Source organism: Numenius arquata, chromosome 8, assembly GCF_964106895.1.
Source record: "Numenius arquata chromosome 8, bNumArq3.hap1.1, whole genome shotgun sequence".
NCBI lineage: Eukaryota > Metazoa > Chordata > Aves > Charadriiformes > Scolopacidae > Numenius > Numenius arquata.
This window is the reverse complement of record NC_133583.1, coordinates 59,852,617-59,872,673: the sequence shown is the minus strand read 5'-3', so window position 1 is coordinate 59,872,673 and position 20,057 is coordinate 59,852,617. Positions and strand designations below refer to the sequence as shown.

Below are 20,057 nucleotides of genomic sequence, written 5' to 3'. Positions count from 1 at the left end.
TCCCAGTTTGGTATCAGCAGTGAACTTGCTGAGGATACACTCTGTCCCCTCATCCAGGTCACTGATGAATATGTTGAACAGGACTGGGCCGAGTACCGACACCTGGGGGACACCGCTGGTTACAGGCCTCCAACTTGACCCTGCTCCATTAATTACAACCCTCATTAGGGTTTCATTAGGGTCTCATTAGGGAAAAAGCAAAGGTTTGGTGCCGAGTCCATCTGAAGGGGGAGGAGAAGCATAAAGTGCCTGTGGGAGGAGGGGCAGGAAGAAGGGGGCTCCGTATGGACAGAGACGACTTTTCACGTGGGTGAAAGAGAGCCCAGGACAGGAAACAAATCCATCAGGCGCAGGCCACAGACACCGCCTCTCCCCCTCCCACTACCCATGCTTTGTTTGCCACACCATAATTATTATTATTATTATTACTATTTTTTATTCTCTTGAATAATTGCTACCACAAGCCACCGGAGCTTTCACTACTCTTAATGTTTCAAATGTTTCATCTTAATTCACTTTTCAGCCCGCTGCCGGCGAGGCTGGCAGCTCAGCAGATAAAACAAAAAACCCGCTTGAAGTTTTGCCCGGATTCGAGCCATCGCACGCCGTAACGATCTGACGAACCTCCGCCAGAGCCCTCATTGCTCCTCCTTTTCTTGGTTCCCCATCGACACAAACCGAAAACAGCAGAAGAGGATTCGTTTAAGGAATATCAACAACAGCTGGGCACCACAGAAGAACAAAATGAGAAAGAGATTGAGATTTGCCCACTGAGGTTTTACTACCTGGTTATGCAGGATATTTTATTACAACCACAGAAACATTATAGGCCTTTAAATAGGGTTTTCCTTATAATTAAAGGCCTTAACGGCACAGGGGAATCTCACCGTACCTTGGAGATGATCTCAGACATTAACTGGTTTCTGAAATGTTTGACTATTTCCTTATTCCACCCCTTACACCTGACCAACTCCCACGGCTGTGCAAACGGTCCGAAACCCAGGAAAGTGCTGTAAGGATACTGAGCCACCAGAAGTTGCAGGTTTTTAAGTAAAACCAGACTGTCCAAGACCAGAAAATCGTAATAAAGATGATCGACTCACAATTTCATTGGTTAATTTGCTGACTTAGTTAAATTTAACTCATTCCATGACAGCTAGAAATCATTTTATACACACATACAAGTATCTCCCTCCTTTCCTCCTACATCTAAAGCCCTTCACACCCACCTCCCCAGAAGTAACACCTCTACCCATTGGGCAATAGTGCTGAGGAGCCAGCAGCCAGACAAGAGAGACTCCAGTAATGTATTCTCCCGCAATCCCACCGCTGGCTGGTGGGAAGGGAAATCAAGGAGGTTGGTTTCCAGTTTTTTAGTTTTTTGGTGTTTTGTTTTTTTTTTTTCCAAGATAGACCAGCAAACCCCCAAAATAGAATAGACAGCTCCAAAAGCCTAGGATTGGGAAGGAGGTGGCTCCGGCACTTGGGCTACATTGTAAAACACACTGTTCCTCCCCAACACGACAGCACCCATCTCTATTTTAGCAATTCTTAGACGAAGAATCAAGGAAGAAGGTCCTGTGCTGTAAATACACACAAATAAAACAACAGACCAATAATCTCTGCCAGAAACTTCAAGATACCGTGTTGTCCGAGCCTAACCCAAATCAGGTCTAATCCCAGGCGAATCAGAGACACTCTAAACCATATTTTTTTATTTGCCCTCTTTGAGGACAAGACATACATTCAGGGCAAGTCCTATCCAAAATAAAGCAGCACAAAGACAGGCTCTGTTTAGCCAGTGCTGTAACCTGACCCGGTCCAGGAAGGGTGAAATTAATTGTAATATTGTCAGCTCTTGCCTCACAGCCTTCGGGCTCAAAGAATTCCTTGTAAGTCATTTAAATTGCCCTTACGATTAGAGCTAAATGAGAAAATTTTTTTTGATGAAAATGATCTTGGAGAGAAAACATCGTCTTCTGAAAACTGGAACGTTTCACAGAAACACAGTGGTTTGGATGAAGTTGCTGCTGCAATCTTTCAGCAGTTCCAGAAGGAGCTTTTGGGTTGGCCTCAAAGTAGCTGTTATCTGGAATGACCACATGAAATATGGGAAAACCAGGTTATATCTCTGCTGTAAGGCAGCGCCAGCATCTTCCTCCTCTCAAGTGAGCATATCCCGGGCTAGGGGCGACACAGCGTTTGTTTTCTGAGAAAAACTCTTGATGGCGTCAGCTTCATTTCAACATGGAATAAAACCAAATACTGATGGCTCAATATTTTTAATCAAATCCAATACTTTTTTCCCAAACAGTCTTAGCTGCAGCCTTAACGTGGAGCTTAGTAGCTCCGGTCCTCTGTCCTGGGGTGGATTGAACTCCTACCCAGACAGCTTCTGCCAGGAGTTCAGTGGGAAAAAGGCCTCTGTGTGACATTAAGGATATACAGCATTAATAGGAACAACACTTGGCAGGTCTGACTATTTGGTTTAACTCACAAGACTCAGTTTATTATCAGACTTAGACGACACAGATTGCCGACTGTGAGTAATGATCTTTTTTTTCTTTTTTTTTTGCAGCAACTAAAGAATATCTCCATAAACACAATACCCCCAGGGCTGCAGGAGATGATCAGGGTCAGTCATGCAACTTTTCAGCCTTTCCTGACTTTTTTTTTCCCTTTCTGTTGCCAAACAGAAGAAATTTCAAAATGATCTTCATTTTGCTCCTTTTTAAATAAATCCAGAAAATATGCACACAATCTGTAACTCAGGGCAAAATTATATAATTACAGGATTTCTTTAAGTGTTTGTACAAACACTGACAATTGAGACAACCAATTAGAGAAAGGAAAATCTATCCTCTACTTGCACTTTATGTCTCAGCCCCCTCCAGATTCCCGTGTGGAATTTGAAATACCCCTAGATCCACAGTGTTAAAAAATGCCAATAAGGTATCTTTTAAAGACTGAATAAATTCAACTTTCAGTGTTATCCTCAGCATTTAGCCAACGTGGTCAAACAAGCTCAGTGCAACAGGACTCCTGCAGCAAGGCTACGTTAACATCCTAAAAAGCAGCAGAATATAAAAAGGCACAAAAACCAGATCCAGTATTTCCAAGATGCTGAAAGCTGAGCACTTCCTAAGCAAGTAAAAGCAATTTGACATTTTCATCTTCACTTCCACTGTGGGTTGTAACACACACACAACCCACCCTGCCTGCCTCCTTCTCTCCTCTGCGGGCACGTTGAGAAACTCTCTCACTGTATAAAATGCATCGTACATACTCTCTTTTTCCTCATTTTGGATGTGCAGTGGGAATTGTGCTGGGAACAGCACAGGAAGGACATGGACCTGTTGGAACAGGTCCAGAGGAAGCCTTGAAGATGGTCCAAGGGCTGGAGGCCCTCTGCTGCGAGAGTTGGGGGGGTTCAGCCTGGAGAAGAGAAGGCTCCGGGGAGACCTTCGAGCCCCTTCCAGTCCCTCAAGGGGCTCCAGGAAAGCTGGGGAGGGACTCTGGATCAGGGAGGGGAGCCATAGGAGGAGGGGGAAGGGTTTGACACTGAAAGAGGGGAGATGGAGATGAGACGTGGGGAACAACTTCTTTGCTGTGAGGGTGGTGAGAGCCTGGCCCAGGTTGCCCAGAGAAGCTGTGGCTGCCCCATCCCTGGAGGGGTTCAAGGCCAAGTTGGAGGGGGCTTGGAGCAACCTGGTCTGGTGGGAAGTGTCCCTGCCCAGGGCAGGGGGTAGGACTGTCCTGCTACAAAACCTTTCTGCAGTGTCTGGCATTACTGACTATACCACCAGGCCATATTAAAGCCTCGTAGAAATCGAAGTACAAATACTTTTCAACTACTGGCTGTAGCATTCCACAAAGGCCATTTCTATACCAAACATTTATTTGCATATGTAGTTGCTATGGGTGATCCTGTGCAGAATGAAAACAAATCCAGCTCTTAACAGCACATTGTTTTTCCCTCACATTACAAAAATGCATTAGGGAGCTCTGGCTCCAAAGTCATAATGTACTTCACTCATTTTTCCCTCCCCAGTTAAAAAAATATTGACATCAGCCTAATTAATTTGCTTTTAGATAATACAGCTATGTCTCCATGTTGTGTCATACCTTTCCTTTGTGCCGCATGAAGACAGAAGGGCTTTCTGTTTGCACTGCAGGCAGATAAGAGCGGAACACCTCAGTTAAAATTCGCAATAATATTTATCAGATACCCTTTCAAAAGCGAAAAGCACTTTCTGAGGTCAACCTTTCTCCAAACTACAGGCCAGCTTCTTCTCTGTAGACTTACCCCAGTATAACAAAATACAGTTTAACCCACTTCATTAGTAAGAGCTGGGGTAAGAGCTCTGTGGCAAAGAACTGGGATTTTTGCAGCATTGCTCACACGAAAACCCGTGGACGTTGCAGGGCTGCAGCAGACAAGAACAATAACCCCGTGGCTCAGGATTTGGCCTGTTCCTCCAGAGACAGAGCTCAATTCTCTACTTCATTATAGGCTGCACATTCCATAGCTTGGTCACATCCCCCCAGAGGTGTCAAACCCAGAGAAGGTGACCAGCATGGCACAAATAACTGCCGTTAAGGCAACTGAAACACACCTTTAATCTCACTCTGGCTCAATTTCCCATATGTGGTCTGGGAGATAAGAGGAGGTAAAGAGGCAAAGGATCCTGGGATTCTCAGATAATGTGTATATTTAGCTACAGAAGTACCCCGAGGTAGATAAAACGCACTAGAATATTGTCTGTAGCCAATTCATTTAATGCAAGACACAAATATGGCTTCCTAAATTCTATACTACGTTTATCCAGGGGTTTTCATTTATTTTTGCTTGCTTGGGAAGGCCCCAAGAGCATGTCCCCTCCTAAACCATACACCCTGGTGCCTCAGCGGTCACCTCACTGCCCGCGACGCTACAGGAACGTCGCAAAGAAAACCGCAGCAGAATAATCAGAACAAGGGAAAAGGTGAGACGGTGGCACAGCAGATAAGTGAGCACCAGATCAAAGCCCCAGTGAGGAGGACCAAGTCCTGCCCTCCCAGGAAACACTTCATTTCCACGACTGGCATGCTCTCGGCAGATAATCTGACCCTCAGGCCCTGGCAAAACTAAGGGAGTATTATTTTCACTCGAATGAAGTAATGCAACAGAACGTAACATGGTTTCTGTCAGCATCAGCCACTCAGACTCCATCTTCATACCGCGTGATTTTTTTGCACAAATATATTTATATTGGCCTCCACATAGAATATCCCACTTCGGGTTTGCGTCTCAGCTCCTCTACGCCGAACATACAAGCTGTTCCACCAACATGCAGCGGGGCTATAAAAGACCCCGCGCCAAAGCTCCCGGGACTTGCATTCCTCGTTCAAAATTTCCACTGAGGTAGTTTCTGTGATGGCCACAAAACACGTTACAGGACTGGAAATCAAGTAAGTCTTCCTTCATTGAGACCCTGGAGGTCCAGGATGGTGCTCAGCACAGATGCAGGAGCCCCGGGGTGCTGTGGGCGGGCGGTGGGAACCAGCAGGGAGCTGGGTCTCAGGATGCTGCTCTCCCGTGAATCTACTCTTGCCTCTTTATTGGCATTTTTTCTTCTATAAAATTTACCTTCTAGGGCCAAAAGGGGAAAGTCTCCTTGTTACTCCATGAAATCCACCATCAAATACACAGTTGGCCAAGTCTCACCTGGACGCTGGCCAGTGGTTACGCGTTTTCTTGTTGAAGGAACCACGCTGACATCCAGCCACACAGAGCCACTGTATAAAAGATCTGTTTTACTAAAAAACCCAGATGTGTTTAACTTTAAAAAAAAAAAAAAATCTTAATCACTGAAAAAGAGGATGGGAGAATCCTGTGGGGCTTGTGGTTTCACAAGCCTTGCAAGCTATTTCTGGGAATCACAAACCCCATTTGATTTTATGAATCAAATGCCCTTTAAAATTACAGCCCTCTCCTTTCCTCTTTTCCTCCTCTCCTCTCCTCATTCCCAGTGGTTAAATAAAGAACAAAACAATACCATATTTGGGTTATATATATAGAAAAGGCTCCGTTGAGAACAAAAGGACTGTTCAAGAGCAATCCTGACACAAGGACTGTATAAACTGTACTCAGGAGGTGCCAGTCCGTGGCATACACGTCCTGCCTGATCTACATTCACTCCATTGTCCCTCTGACGCGCAGTAGCCACTGCACACCCAAGAGCAGCAATATTGATGAGTTAGACATTTTTCTCCTCTAAAACCCAAAAACACCACGTCTTGCGAACATAAAGAACGCTTCCAAGAGGTGCCGTCCATGCCGTTCGTCCGATGTCTCCACTGTAACAAAGTCAAAAGTCTGCGTTGTTGAGTGAAATATCTCACCTGCGGGTTAAGCCTTTTTGAAACGTGCTCATAACACAATAAATTGGTTTTGTACATCTCTGATACAGAAGATGTCGGAGTGGGAGGTGTCCCTGCCCAGGGCAGGGGGTTGGAACTCGATGACCTTTAAGGTCCCTTCCAACCCGAACCATTCTATGATTCTATGAAGATACAGAGCATTTTCCTGAACTCTTCCCACTGGACCACACTCCAGAAGGGTTTGTCTAGCTCGCTTTTAGACTGGACCATATATAAAAAGGTAAAAAAAGCATTTTTATTTTCTTTCCCACTGGGGCTCTTGTGGAAGTTCTTGAACAGAGTGCAAGTTTGCTCCACCTCCTTGAATTTCAGTGCCTTGCGCCAGGATTTCTCCTGGAGCGGGTGAAGTTGAGGGCAAGCACAGGGGCCATCGCTCCAGGTAGTGGAAACAATACAGAATGAGAAAAAAAGGACAATAATAATGGAAAAGATTGGGCACGCGATCATTTTCCAGGCCAAAGTACCTCTATTGTTATATTAAATTCTCTCATCTGCGGGAATCTGCTGTGCTCTGACCTCAGCCCTTTCTGATTTCCATCTCTGTAGCAACCGGAGAGACCTGAGGTTCAGATACACTCTTCTACATTCTTAAAGGACCAAACCTCGCCACGGATCATGAGAAAAAGTGAGTTTCAAAGTGATGTCAAGCATAGGAACTTCAAGAATAAAGTTATGGTCTTTCAGGAAATTTTTAGACACGGTGGCTACAGCCATGAATATATATGTGTGTACACTATACATATATATAGAGAGAAAGTGTGTGTACCACATATATACACACACTGAACTATGCAACGCACAAGTATACACCGACACATGCTGGAAAAGAGTGAACTTAGCAAAATGCTCCCTTTGAGTCTGCAGTCCTGAGTGATGTGCTCTAGGCAATCCTGCTTTAAGCAGGGGAGCTGGACTAGGTGATCTCTAGAGGTCCCTTCCAACTCTGACAATTCCGTGATTCCGTGATCTTCTTCCAATTAGTCAATGAATTCAATTTGAGTTTGCATTCATAAATTCCATGGAAAAAAAGAAGCAGCTAAATCAGCTGATGGTGACTTCTTACACCAAGAGCCAGCAGGATCTGGCTTATCCGCCAGAAGAAGCCCCCCCCCCCGCCACTAGACTCCTGCCGGTCGTGGAGGTGCCCTTGACACCATCCACTTTACGGAAACTATTCCAGTAGCCCGAGAGCCGGAGCCGGCGCGGCCACCTGGTCCCTGGGCACTCTCCCCACAGCTCACCACGCTGCTTGGAGCCCGTGCTCTATCTGCGGCACCTTCCGGCCAAACCCAAGATAAAATAATGATTTATTTATAAAGCGGGAGCGTGGGTTGTTTTTACTTTTTAAAGGAAAGCTTCTCCGAGCTACGCCAGAGACGCAGAGCGGCAGAGCACGTTAATGGAATGTAACTCCACGGGCTGGCAGATAAGGGCTTTAAAGCCGACCTTTGCCAAAGGCAGGAGAGTTAAAGGAAGGACGTTCAGGTCAGCCAGTGCTTTTCACTGCCCCGAGACCTCGGGATTCTGGATTTCCTTACGGACTCCAGCGGTCTGTTTCTGCTGGAGTTTCTTTCTTTCGCTTCCGGCTGATTTGCAAATCAGGCTTTTGGCTCTAGCTGACTGTAACAGCGCTTAAGGAAAGCAGAAAGGATACGGATATAACACACACATGAATTATTATGTTATCTAGCACTGCCTGTCTTCTTTTACAGAAATCACCCATTTAACCTTTTTATTTCCAAGCTGCAGTTGGCCCATCTATTTTTCTGCCATCGCATCAGTGCAGAACTCTGCACCTCTAAGTTACGTGGAGAAAAAGTGCTGAGCATGTGGATTTTTTTTTTAAAAAAACATGATCCTCAAATTAAATCCTTAAATGAACACAACTTTCCACTCATGGTAAACTGATAAAGACAACATGGGAAAAGCGCCCCCGCTGAGAAAGGCCGCTACTTGCCATAGATTTTGTTCACTGCCTTATCCTAGGAGAAGAAACTCATGCTGATAAAGCACAAACACTGTCCAAGTAGGAATCTTCATCTCCACAACATCCTTCAAAGTGCTTTCCATATTCCCCCTTCCTTCAACCACCGTAAAATAATAAGATATATCCCTATGATGACGTACAGTAGTTGTCCCTTTGTTCAGAGCAACACCAGCCTTCCCAGCAGGGGAAGAGAGATACAGGTTCCTGTGAAGGTATTTTGGGGAACCAAAATCAGGTGGACCCATGGACCCACAGCCAGTTTACCCCAAGCACCAGGACTGACGCCCTAAGCTTTTAAGAAATGGCAGGATGATATTTTCTAACCCAGCTCCCAGGACTATTCCTTGAAGGAAGTGTTTCCCCATGGAGTACATCTGTCACCCTGGAACTTGAAAATTGAGCCTGGCATGGATGGGGTTAGTTTTCACGGATAAAAGCAGGTATTCCTCATGGCTGTACCTATTGCTCATCTAATACCAACGAGGAGTCCTAAAATGGCATCAAGACTATGCAACAACGTCAGATTCTGAGGGCTGATGCATTCGGATGGTCCCACAGGGAGCAGGATCTAAATTATCTTCATATTTAAAGAAATCTGCAATCAAAACACCGGAAAAACTATGTTTTAATCTCTGTAACAACTTAAATAAATTTGTTTTTCAGACAAGAAAATATAGCAGAGCTGTGCAAAATGCTCTGTTCCCCTGTGCTGAAGAGTACTGCTGCCTTTAACCAATATTCCTTCAAATGTTTTATGTCACTGTTTTATGACACTTACCTCTGTAATGTGGGATCACTCCTACCACAGGCACTTCCACCACATTTTCATTCATTTCATAGCTACGAAGTAGGTTGCCAACTTGTAGGGGGAGAAGGCTATGCATGACTAGGCTATACAATACTCGAGATATTGTTGGCGTGGAAAGAACAGCAAGCAGCGAGGAACAGATTTCCAGGCAATTTCTCTCCCGCATTCCACAACGTGCCGTTTCTCTTTGCGATTTCGCTTCACGCAGGCGGGACCTGACCCACCGCTGCTCTCCGTGAGGCTCTTGCGCTCGTTCCACTGGCACCAGACACGAACCAGGTTCAAGACGACATACGCTGACCTTTTTTTTTTTTTTTTTAACCTCTAATTTAGTATGAGCTCCAAGTTTATCATTTCTTTCTCATAAGCTCCTTCCTGATTCTCTTATTTCATAGATTAAATCTGGTTTGTTTCTACAGGAATGTAAATGTTCTCCACTTGGTAAAACAGAGATCCCTCTGCACATTTCTTTGGAGACGTTTCTCTCCAATGTTTAGCACAATGTGACCTCTTACTAAACAGAGCCCACAACCTCCCACTTAATGAAGTGTGATAAAATATCTTTTGTGGTTACAAAATTATAAGGCGCAATTATAAAGTCAACTCTTAAAGAAGAAGTCACACTTTATTTTCACCTTTTCACACTCTTTGTCTTTGTACCTGTGCGTGCCCATGGGCAGCGAATGCTGAAATCAAAATTAAAACCTTAGATAGAGCCAATTTAATGTTTGATATGGTGCATACGGAAAACAGTGATTAGTTGTTCCGTGAATACATGGGATTTTCTTCTCCCAAGTTACAGATGATAGGACAAGGGGCAATGGCTTCAAGTTACGCCAGGGGAGGTTCAGGTTAGATATTAGGAAATATTTCTTTACTGAAAGGGTTGTCAGACATTGGAATGGGCTGCCCAGGGAGGTGGTTGAGGCACCATCCCTGGAGGTATTCAAGAGAGGAGTTGACATGGTGCTCAGGGATATGGATTAGTGTTGGGTGGTGTTTTGTGTGTGTTTTTTTGTTTGTTTTTTTTGTTGGGTTTGGTGGTTGGTGTTTTTGTTTTTGTTTTTTTTTTTTTTTGTTTAATCGGTTGGACTAGATGATCTTAAAAGGTCCCTTCCAACCTATGTGATTCTGTGATTCTGTGATTTGCACACAGAGTAAGACAGGGCTGTGTTAAGATACTGCTGGTAGAAGAAGGGTGCTCAGCTCAGGTGGAGTGTAATACTCCAAAACTCCTAGTCTCTGAACTAACACTTGTGACACCTATTTGGTTTTTTCCCTCATGGTCCGAATGATGCTGCGTAGACATCACCTCAGAGCTCAGCCCAATACTCATGGAATTAGAGGGACCGTTTGCTGTTACCTCTCTGTAACTGGCTGAGGCTTTTAGCTAGTTAAGTTGTGGGCAAAAAAAAACCACCCCAAAACCCTGCCGGAGAGAAAAATGGGAAAAAGGTTCCCAAACCTATTTTTTTTTTTTAAAAAGTGAGGTGATCCTGAGTAGCCGAGACAGTGAAATTCCAGCACAGCTCTCCGCTTTCTGTGCTCACACTGCTCTGCCGAGGGTTTCTGACCACCAAGGATGTGTTGCTTACCCTTACAAATTTCGGTAACCCCGAACTAGGTGGAAGCAGACACAAAATACACATCTTCTCAACTCATTAATTAAGTCTCCAGACTACTAAAGAGCACAACAGTCCCCACTTCCCACAGCACCATGAAGCCTTCCTCCCCAGATCACCACAATCACAAAAAAGGAGTCTAAGTCCGAGCAAAGAGCTCCCCTTCCAAAACAAACTCCGTTACTTCGCGTCAGGTAACTTCAAAAGGGAAGACAAAAACACATTTTATGATGTTCCATTAGAGGGCATCCTAGCATGTCCTTTTGTGGTCAGATGCTTCCCCTAATTTATACCCTCTGCAATACTTTGTGAACCATCTTCTATAAGGACAGTCAGGAATGTTCACATCCCCAAACTTCTGCACCCCTTGCCATTGTATTAATAGCTTCATTTTAAGTTTTAGCTGGTACTGTACTTCTCTTCTAATGGTGCAGCTTCCCTCACCAGGAGAGGCAAGTTTTAGCGCTGTTCTATGCATGTAAAATCTGAATAAAGCGGACACAGTACCACAAAACTAATTTCAGACTTCAGAAGAGCTGAAGATCACACTTGAAAACAACAGGGGACTATAAAAGGTGAGCAAGTTTGATCATGCATCTTGAAACTAGAGGGGAAGATAAACGTCGGTTCTCAAAAGCTACCAAAGACAGAAGCTCCGCTGCCAAAATACAACCATGTGGCAAGTGCTCAGACCCAGCAGGATACAGGGAGCTCTCATAAAAACAGTCAGTCTTCCCATCCACGTACTCAATCTTCAAAAATTCATTTTTAAGACAGTTTACTAATACAGCTACAGATTGATACAGATACAGCTTATGACCATCAGCCCCCTTAAAATCAGTAAGAAGCCCCTAGGTAGTAAAATCTACTTATAGTGATAAATATTTTCCAGATTGGGCCGTGCCATGTATGAAAATCAGTTTCTGCTCATACCTGTATGTACACTGAGATCACTTCAAAGACTGAAGGCACTAGAGGATCTAAAGGTAATAATATCGGAAATTAAGAAGTCTAGTGTAAGAAATAGGAGTTGACATGATAACACGAAAATATATCTAAGAGACAGATAATTCCATTACAATAAATTACCATACTATCTGACTTAAAGTGGAATGTAAAAGTGCTCCTGTCACACAACATGAAAAATGAACTTCTGACTGCCGAAACGCAAGATTAATGAATCGACATAACAGACATGAAACAACTTACGATGATCCTGGACTTGCTGTTGGCGGGGGACCTGGAAAAGTGACAGAAGAAAAACAGCGTGATGAGTTATGGCGAGGTAGCGAGCAGGAAGCTTTCGAAAAACCTTTTAAAAGATAAAAGTAGCAGCCTGTCATGTTGGATGTGGTTTATGCAGTTTAAGAGACGAGTCGCAGTTCCTCAGTACCAAAGACAAGACTTGTATCCTGGAGCAATGATTTTCTGCAAAACGCCGTAGACGAGGACAATAACCAGGTGAGACACTCATCCTGCAATTCAACCGTGCTTACAGCAAGCCACGGGAGGCTTCTACCAAAGCATGTTGTAACTATAACTGGGAGAAAACAGCATCATTTCCCCCTGTCAATCTTCATAATTTATCAGGGAATTCTCCCTAGGCCTGATTTAGATGCATGGATCAAACGTGTTGTGGCCCCAGCGGGCTCTGGCCATGAGGGTTTCCTTGTTACTGCCCTCCCTGCTTCTATTTGGGCAACTACTGGGGGGACTGGGCAGGATGGAGCGCAAGTTCAACTACTGGGAGGACTGAAACAGATTTCAGGGACATTCATACGAATGAGTATTTGCTCCAGAAACTGAATTGTGAGATTAAATATTGCTCCAGTCAGAAAACAGAAAGATACTCACTGTTTTCTACAGGAGCATCTATAAAAGTATGATTGTTCAGATAAAAATCTCCTACATTTCAGATGCAGGCTAAAGGACAACAACTGCCTTATGAGAGAACGTGTAATGATTAATTTCTTATTAGAATTTAGAAAATTTGGAAGATTTATGAAAAAAAGACTATGAAACTCATCACACAGATCAAGTGGATCCGGAAGCGTTCAGGACCAGGCTGCAAGGGGCTTGGAGCAACCTGGTCTGGTGGGAGGTGTCCCTACCCAGGGCAGGGGGTGGCACTGGATGGGCTTTAAGGTCCCTTCCAACCCAACCCATTCTGTGATTCTATGATTCATCATGTGTCATTTGTCTATTTAGAGGACTAACCAAGAGCCTGTGCAGAGGTCTTCATCTCAGTGACTTATTTCCCTCTGAATGTGGAGGTGGAGGAGAAGACACACAAAACCTGCTTCTTGGTTGGAATCTTCTCAGTTTTAAGATCAGCTTTGAAGGCAATTATCTTAATACAAGCTTTGACTTTGAGGAAAATGTGCTTATTTTACCTAATAGGTGTGTGTATACATATGTGCGTGTATATATATCTTACTAACGTGCCCCCAAACTATACTGCAAACTGCAATTTCTCAAAGAAAAGAGGCAAAGAGAGGTCACGTAGAGACCAAAGAGACAAAGGAGGTCGCGTACCGAATTTCACAAAGAGCACACCAGTCGTAGAGACAGTCTTTCTGCCGTTAGTCGCCACGCACTGGAAGTAGCCCGTATCTGTAGTGTCCAGGTTCCTTATTCGCAGCCGAGACCCATAGCTTGTGGCACGGAAGGAGATCCTCCGGGGCTCTTGGACAACCGGAGCGTCATTTTTCAGCCAACGGACCGTGGGAGGAGGATTGCCAGAGACTTTGCAGTGCAGCTCTGCCGTCTGGCCGAGGGTGGTGGTTATGTTATTCATAGGTTCGTCCAGCGTCAAGAAGTAGTCTGTTAGGTAAAAAGAAAAAAAAAGGGTGAATAAAGACCTCCAGCTCAAGAAATGTCATTTTAAAGAAAGCTCATGATCGTCTTTGAAAGGGAAACAAAGGAAGTGGCTATCAGGTTTAGCAGGAAATGAGAATACTTGTTAATTGATGTTTCAGGGCTGGCAACAGGTCCCACATAGTTTTGTATGGTAGTAAAAGGAACAAATTTTGGAATTTCCATTGCACTACAGTATATGCTGTATTTCTTGGAAACCTCTCTTCCTTCATGCACCCATGGGTTTGCTCTATTTTCTCAACATCATCCTATTTGGCTTTATTTAACACAGAAAAAGGAGGTAACACTGCTGCTTTTTGTTCTTTTATTTTTCCTTTTTGCCAACCAATAAGCACGAAAAATGCACCAGAAATCTGGCTGCTCATTTTGATGCCTCTGCCTACACGGATCTGCTCCCGCTCACGTTAGGACTCACAAAATACAGCAATATATGAAAGGAATTGCTCAGAAGCGAAGATCTCGGAGCCACTTTCAACTGACTCTCAGAGCAGCGCAGACAGGATGTTGCCAATGATTTCCTAAGCACTAACTGCACAGACGAAGGAATAAGGATCACATCTAGGAGATGAAGACTTTTTCTCTCGCTCAGTATTTCCCTTGCTGGGATTACTACATTTTATCTTAAATCTGAAATGAGTCTCATGAGAGGTGCAAGCAGAAGATCAAGAATTCTTTTGTCAAGATAGAGAATGTTAAATCAAAATTTTGCTAAATTAATCTCTTCTAATCCACTCACGAGCACTGCCTTCTCCTGTCAAGTGCTATTTCATTCTGCACCGTTCGGGAAGAGGACTATTTCTAGTTAGCTGTATTCAACGTTTAATTAAATCCTTTAAAGGCAGAGAGCGAGATGGACTGGGTACAGGGAATGGAATTTCACTGAATTTCACTGATTTTTTTTTAGAGTTGGAAGGGACCGTATAGATCATCTAGTCCAACTCCCCTGCCGAAGCAGGATTGCTTAGAGAATGCTACTCAGGACTGCATCCAGGCGGGTCTTGAAGATCTCCAAAGAAGGGGACTCCACAACCTCCCTGGGCAGCCTGTTCCAGGGCTTTGTCACCCTCACCGTGAATACGTGGGCTTTCATCTCTGTCTCACAGGTTCAGACCTAACGGTGGTCATTACTGGCCAGAACCCATTATCCTCTGCTGGCTGTCTCAGCAGGGCGGCCAAGGAACGAGGAATCCAGAGGCTGGACCCTGCTCCTGCCTATCACATCCAACCCAGGAGGTCAAGAAAAGCCTATCAGGGAGTAGACCTGTGCTGTGCTGCTCGTGCTCCACCGTTCTCAGCTACAGCTGCTGTTAACTCCAGCAATAAGCCTGCCTAAAAGCACGAAAAAAAATCTCCAGCACGTTATAAAACCAACTTAGTGAGTTGGACTAGATGATCTTTATGGTCCCTTCCAACTCTAAAAATTCAGTGAAATTCAGTGAAACTAACTTGCCCAACTAATTAACTTCCCTAATTATTTACTTTAATCGTGTCTTCGCTGGCTACTCCCTTCATTAATGTTTTGTGTATGTGGATATCCCTTCCCTTTGCATTTAATCTGTTCAGCGCGTAAGCTCTTACCCTGGATTTGCGCAGCACTTTATACAAGGCGTCCCTGTTCTCACTTGGTCCCGAGGAGCCGCAGGATAAACGTTTAGCACAAAGAAACTGCCCACGCATATTTTTTTCTTCACCGAATATACTAGTCTTTCAACGTGCAGGTAGGAAACTCTGCAAACCACGACTGTTATCTACACTCCCGTGGATCTAATTAGGCAGGAAATCTGCGCACGGGGTAAAAAGGGCAGAGAACCTGGCCCTCGGTGAAGAGAGACGAGAGGGTCCCATGTCTCTTCGGGGGTGTCAGAGTGGCCTCTCGGCTCTCCGGCATCGTTTCTGCATGCTTCGTTGCAAGACTAGAAACGTTTCTGACTCGCTATCTTAATAACCTCACCGGGAAGCCTAATCTAAGTCAGCACACGTATTCTTGGGTTCTCTCCGCAATCTGGGTTTAATAAAATCACGCTAAGAGCATGGAACTGAATAACCGCATTTAATTATCCGACGTAACGTTTCTTCACCGCAGTCATTTATATAATTCCTGATAACGTTTCAGAGACCGGCTCAGACATCTACACTGTAACACAGGCAGAGAACGGAATGGCCTCGCTCCTGGGACGGTCTTGCTGACAAACACCACAGTAAATACAGTATTTTAAAGGTCCTACGTTATCCAGGAGAAGCGAATAAAGGAGTAAGGATGTAGGGTAGATTTTCAAAGGCTGGAGAAGGATTTTTAAGTATCAGTAGCAACACTAAGGCAGGGAGAAAGTACGGCTGCAATGCAAGAGCTATGGGTGCAACTTCTCCCTAGGTACAAACAGAGATAGCCTCTCAGCGTCAGGAGCTGAGACTCTCCCCAAAGTGTTCTCCACCTTCCTACACGAACTACTACAGAGACACTAGACCAAAATGCATCTGCTAAATTCAGCATAGCTTAGTCCTCAAATCCACACATTTTACACCCAAATCGTAAATCAGATCAAGCAGATCACCTGAGAAGAGATTTAAATAAGGCAAGTTTCAAGCAACTGGAAGTTTCATGAGGAGACCCTTCTCACAGAGAAAGCAGCTCTGTAATTACGAGTGAGCTGAAGGTCTAACAGAGCTTCCAAAAAACCTTGGACTTTTCCTGAGGCATACAAAATTACAAGCATTCCTTCCCCGGCGTGCACAAAAGCCATCCATTGCTGCCCTTGCCCAGCACGGAAAGGCCAAAGAGAAGCCAAATTTAGTTTTTAATACTTGTGTCTAACTCTCACCTACCAAAGTCCACCGAATCTCCAAAGCTACTGCCACTATCCTCTCTCTTTACTAACAACTACACAAAGGCCAGGTTCCCGTCCGGGTCACCCCCCCGTCAGCCACACTCCGGCGCCACCAGCATTAACATCTCCTCCTCCTGGGACCAAAGGCCAAGAAAAACTGGGGTAAATCCTCATTTTGTGCTTTCAGCAGGAGGCAAACAGGGCTGATGAAACGGGACAGACCCGCTGCTTGCACACACGATGAAGACACCGTGTGGCATGACCATGGTCTTAGAGCATTCCACATTTTCCCTTATTTCATGTGACAGTCTCCCTGCCACCAAGGAGCTCCCCAGATGCCCAGAGTTGACTCCCTGTGACCCAAAAAATAATTTCTTAGAAACGTGATGGCTCTTGTGTATGAAGTTATTACCGCGTTTCTGAGAATTAACCAGTCTGGTGGCACTGGCCATTGGAAAGTCTGAGTTTTAATCCTGGCTCTGAATAGTCCTGGGTGAATCACTTCACTTGTGATTTTTAGAAGAGCCAAAGGGAAGTAGACACCCAAAGCCAATCAAAGCTCATATGGGATTTGTGCAACTAAGTCCTTTTAAAAACAGCCTTAAACCTTTTGGCTCAATCTCCCCAGCTATAAAGTGAGGATAATAATCCCTCTTACATCATGGGGAGGCTGTTATGTACATTAATGAGATAATGCTCGTAAAGCACTTTGAAGGTGAAAAGTGCTATGCTGGGATAAGCACTGTTATTATATTTTAAGTTAAATCTCAGGGTTACAAGAACAGAACAAAAGCCGGTCCATATTTGAGAGTAGCACTCTATAAAAACAGTTTGGAAACGTTTTAATTTACAGATGTATGGGAGAATAGCCTGAAAAAGGTCTAAATAAAATTTAGCCCACCTATAATTTAATAATAGTCAACCTGATTTTTTTTTAATTTGTAAAAACAATTTACTGCTGGGCCTAGACCCTGAATGCCAAGTTTCAGCCCACAGAGATTATTTTTTTTTTTAATGGCTGAGTTATAAACCCTTGAAAAATGCTGACAGCCCCTTTGCTATAGCAGCACTAGCGGGTGCCCTATAATGAACTTTTAAATGACTTGAGATAATATCTGGAAAGCCAAGCCTGAAATATATTTCTGGTTTTGAGCCGTTGCCAATACAAACACAACACATCATAAGTCATCTTCGTGATTCTAAGCGCATAAATTGGAGACACTGCATATAAAATCCAAATATTAGGTATCCTTCATGGCCAAACTTTTTGCTGGTTTGATGTTACAGAATAGCAACAGCTGTGCAAGGACGAAATGTAGTGAGTTGCGTGTCTCGAAAGAAGAAAAGTGTGTGTATTTCCACAGCTACGTCTTGACATTGTTAAATAGGAGCCTGCCCGGTCGTAATAAATCCTCAAGTATTCTACTACTTTTAAGTGGAACCCAGGTGGCTTTCAAAATAAAAGCTCGTCCTCTCTGGCCAAGGAATGTTAATCTCCTCTGTGACCACATGGTTACTCTATCTTAAATTACCAAAGACACATCTTAGAGCAGTAACACCCTCTTTGCTGGGAGGAGGATTTTGCTGGCCACAGCGAGACCCTTCCCGCCCCCCCAAGCACTGTGTGATCTGTGGTTCTGATTTCACTAGGTGTTTAAAGCACGATGGGGATGCAGGATTAGACCCCAAAATGTTCATTTTATGAGAAGAATTTCTGTTTCATTTATCCTTTTCTTTCTGCCCTTCTGATCTTTCAGAATATTCAAAGAAAAGCTAAAATTAAAGTCTCCATTCAAGCCATCGCGAGCCTGAAAACAGCTCTAATCCAGGTGCCACAGAGAGGCTGGTGGACCAAGTTACTTCCCATTCTAGACGTGTAACAACGCACTTCTCTGCAGAGGACCATCTCCAAAGCTCTTCTCAGGTAAACCTACAGCTGTGGGGACACCGCTTCCAGCTACTGGCTCGGAGAATAAATTTAATTCCGGATTTGAAAATTCAGCTCTGCGTCGCAGCAGGTAAAGCAACCACCTGAGCTGGCTGGAGTAAGGCAGTCGGGACACCAGTCTCACAGGCTGCTCGTTGCATTTATCCTTCTGCACCAAGAGATTTAGCAGCTCAATGGTTCTTTGTCACAGCATACGTTGGCAAAAAGAAATCCAAAACGTGTCTCAATCGGTGCCTGCACGAAGGTTAAGTGTAAATATTAGTAACTTAAAGAGTTTATTTAAAGGGAAAGAGCGTGATAGGCACATCAGAGGGTCCAACCCAGGCTGCCCGATTTAATATACTACCCTGGAAAGAAGCATTTTCATTCATTCAGAGCTCTGGAATATCCACATTAGTCCAGTCTGACACTACACCTGGATGTGCGCCGTACTCACGTGTATCGGCATCAGCGCTGAGCTCAGACGTTGGATATTTTCTATATGGAACTGTTCCCTTTGGAGAAAGTCAACAACACGGAGCCCACCCAGCCTGAAGACGCTGGAGGGGCCTTGTTGGTTGTTCCATATGTTCAATCAACTTGGGTTTTAAGCTATTCCAGTTCAGCTACAGAAGGAACCAGCAGGATTTCTGACTGAAGCGTGGCCATAGACAGAGCACGTAATTCTCAGTCAGAAAAAGGATTAACCACCGATTGCTTGATCTGCCCGTAACTCACAAAGGAGGACAACTCCCGGCAGGTCCAATCTGTGGGTCCGATCAACAGACCCTTGTTATTAAAAAGGGCAAAAGGAAGACTCCCGCCTGGAATTTCACTTATTTTAAACGAATAAAAGTAGAGGAATGACAGTGGGAGGAAAGGGATACCGCACCCAACCCAGGATTTAGCAACCCATATGAAGAATATCAGAGTTAAAGAAGTCCAGACAATCATGCGGAAATATTCAACGTCAACTGTCTTGGGACACAAGGAAATAACTCTGCTGCCTCTGCTTGCCTGGCTTATTTTCAAAGGAGTCTCCTCAGCGATGTGTATGTGCAAGACTCAGTTTGGGATACAGGCTGCAGCTCCCTGTTGGGTTTTCTCTTCCCAGGCACTATCTAGAGGGTTTAGTGCCACTTGAGGATAATTTACTGACCTGAAACAGGCTGACCGCTGCCCGAGGCTTTATGCCTCTTCAGATGTCCACGCCTGACACCCGCTGTATTTGGGATTCTCAGAATTAATTGCTGCTTTCTGATAATTAGCAGCTTAGGGATTGCCCTGGGCCACAGGGGAGGGAGGGTTTGTGGAGGGAAACCGGAGCACAAGATGCCCGTGGACTTCCAAAAAAATTCTCTGGGGCTGAGCACCTGAATCCCGTTGTTTTTGAGTAGCGACTGGACAAGTCACTGCCCTTCCCGCCTATGCGAATTCTTAATACGCGTCTGAGAATTCACATCTGCCTCCCCTTTTATGAGTCAACTTCCAGGTTTAAGGACAGATGTCTTGGTGATAGCTTTGACGCTATAATCTGGCAAGGGGAAATGAAGCTTTTCTTTACTCAGGAGCCAGTTTTATAGCACAA

At 44.4% G+C, this 20,057-nt stretch overlaps 1 protein-coding gene across 2 annotated transcripts in view; it reads right to left on the bottom strand.

Moving 5' to 3' along the window:
- The window catches only part of ROR1 (receptor tyrosine kinase like orphan receptor 1), a 174,802-nt gene that overhangs the window by 32,748 nt on the left and 121,997 nt on the right, over positions 1-20,057 (bottom strand). Inside the window, exons 1-3 of one of the 2 annotated variants that reach the window (XM_074151651.1) lie at positions 16,955-16,994; positions 13,376-13,663; positions 12,050-12,080 (exon numbers count right to left, since the gene is read on the bottom strand). In XM_074151651.1, coding sequence (XP_074007752.1) covers positions 12,050-12,080; positions 13,376-13,663; positions 16,955-16,994 — 359 coding nt within the window. Of the gene's footprint in view, positions 1-12,049; positions 12,081-13,375; positions 13,664-16,954; positions 16,995-20,057 lie in introns of those variants that run through there. The other variant, XM_074151650.1, reaches the window with a different exon arrangement.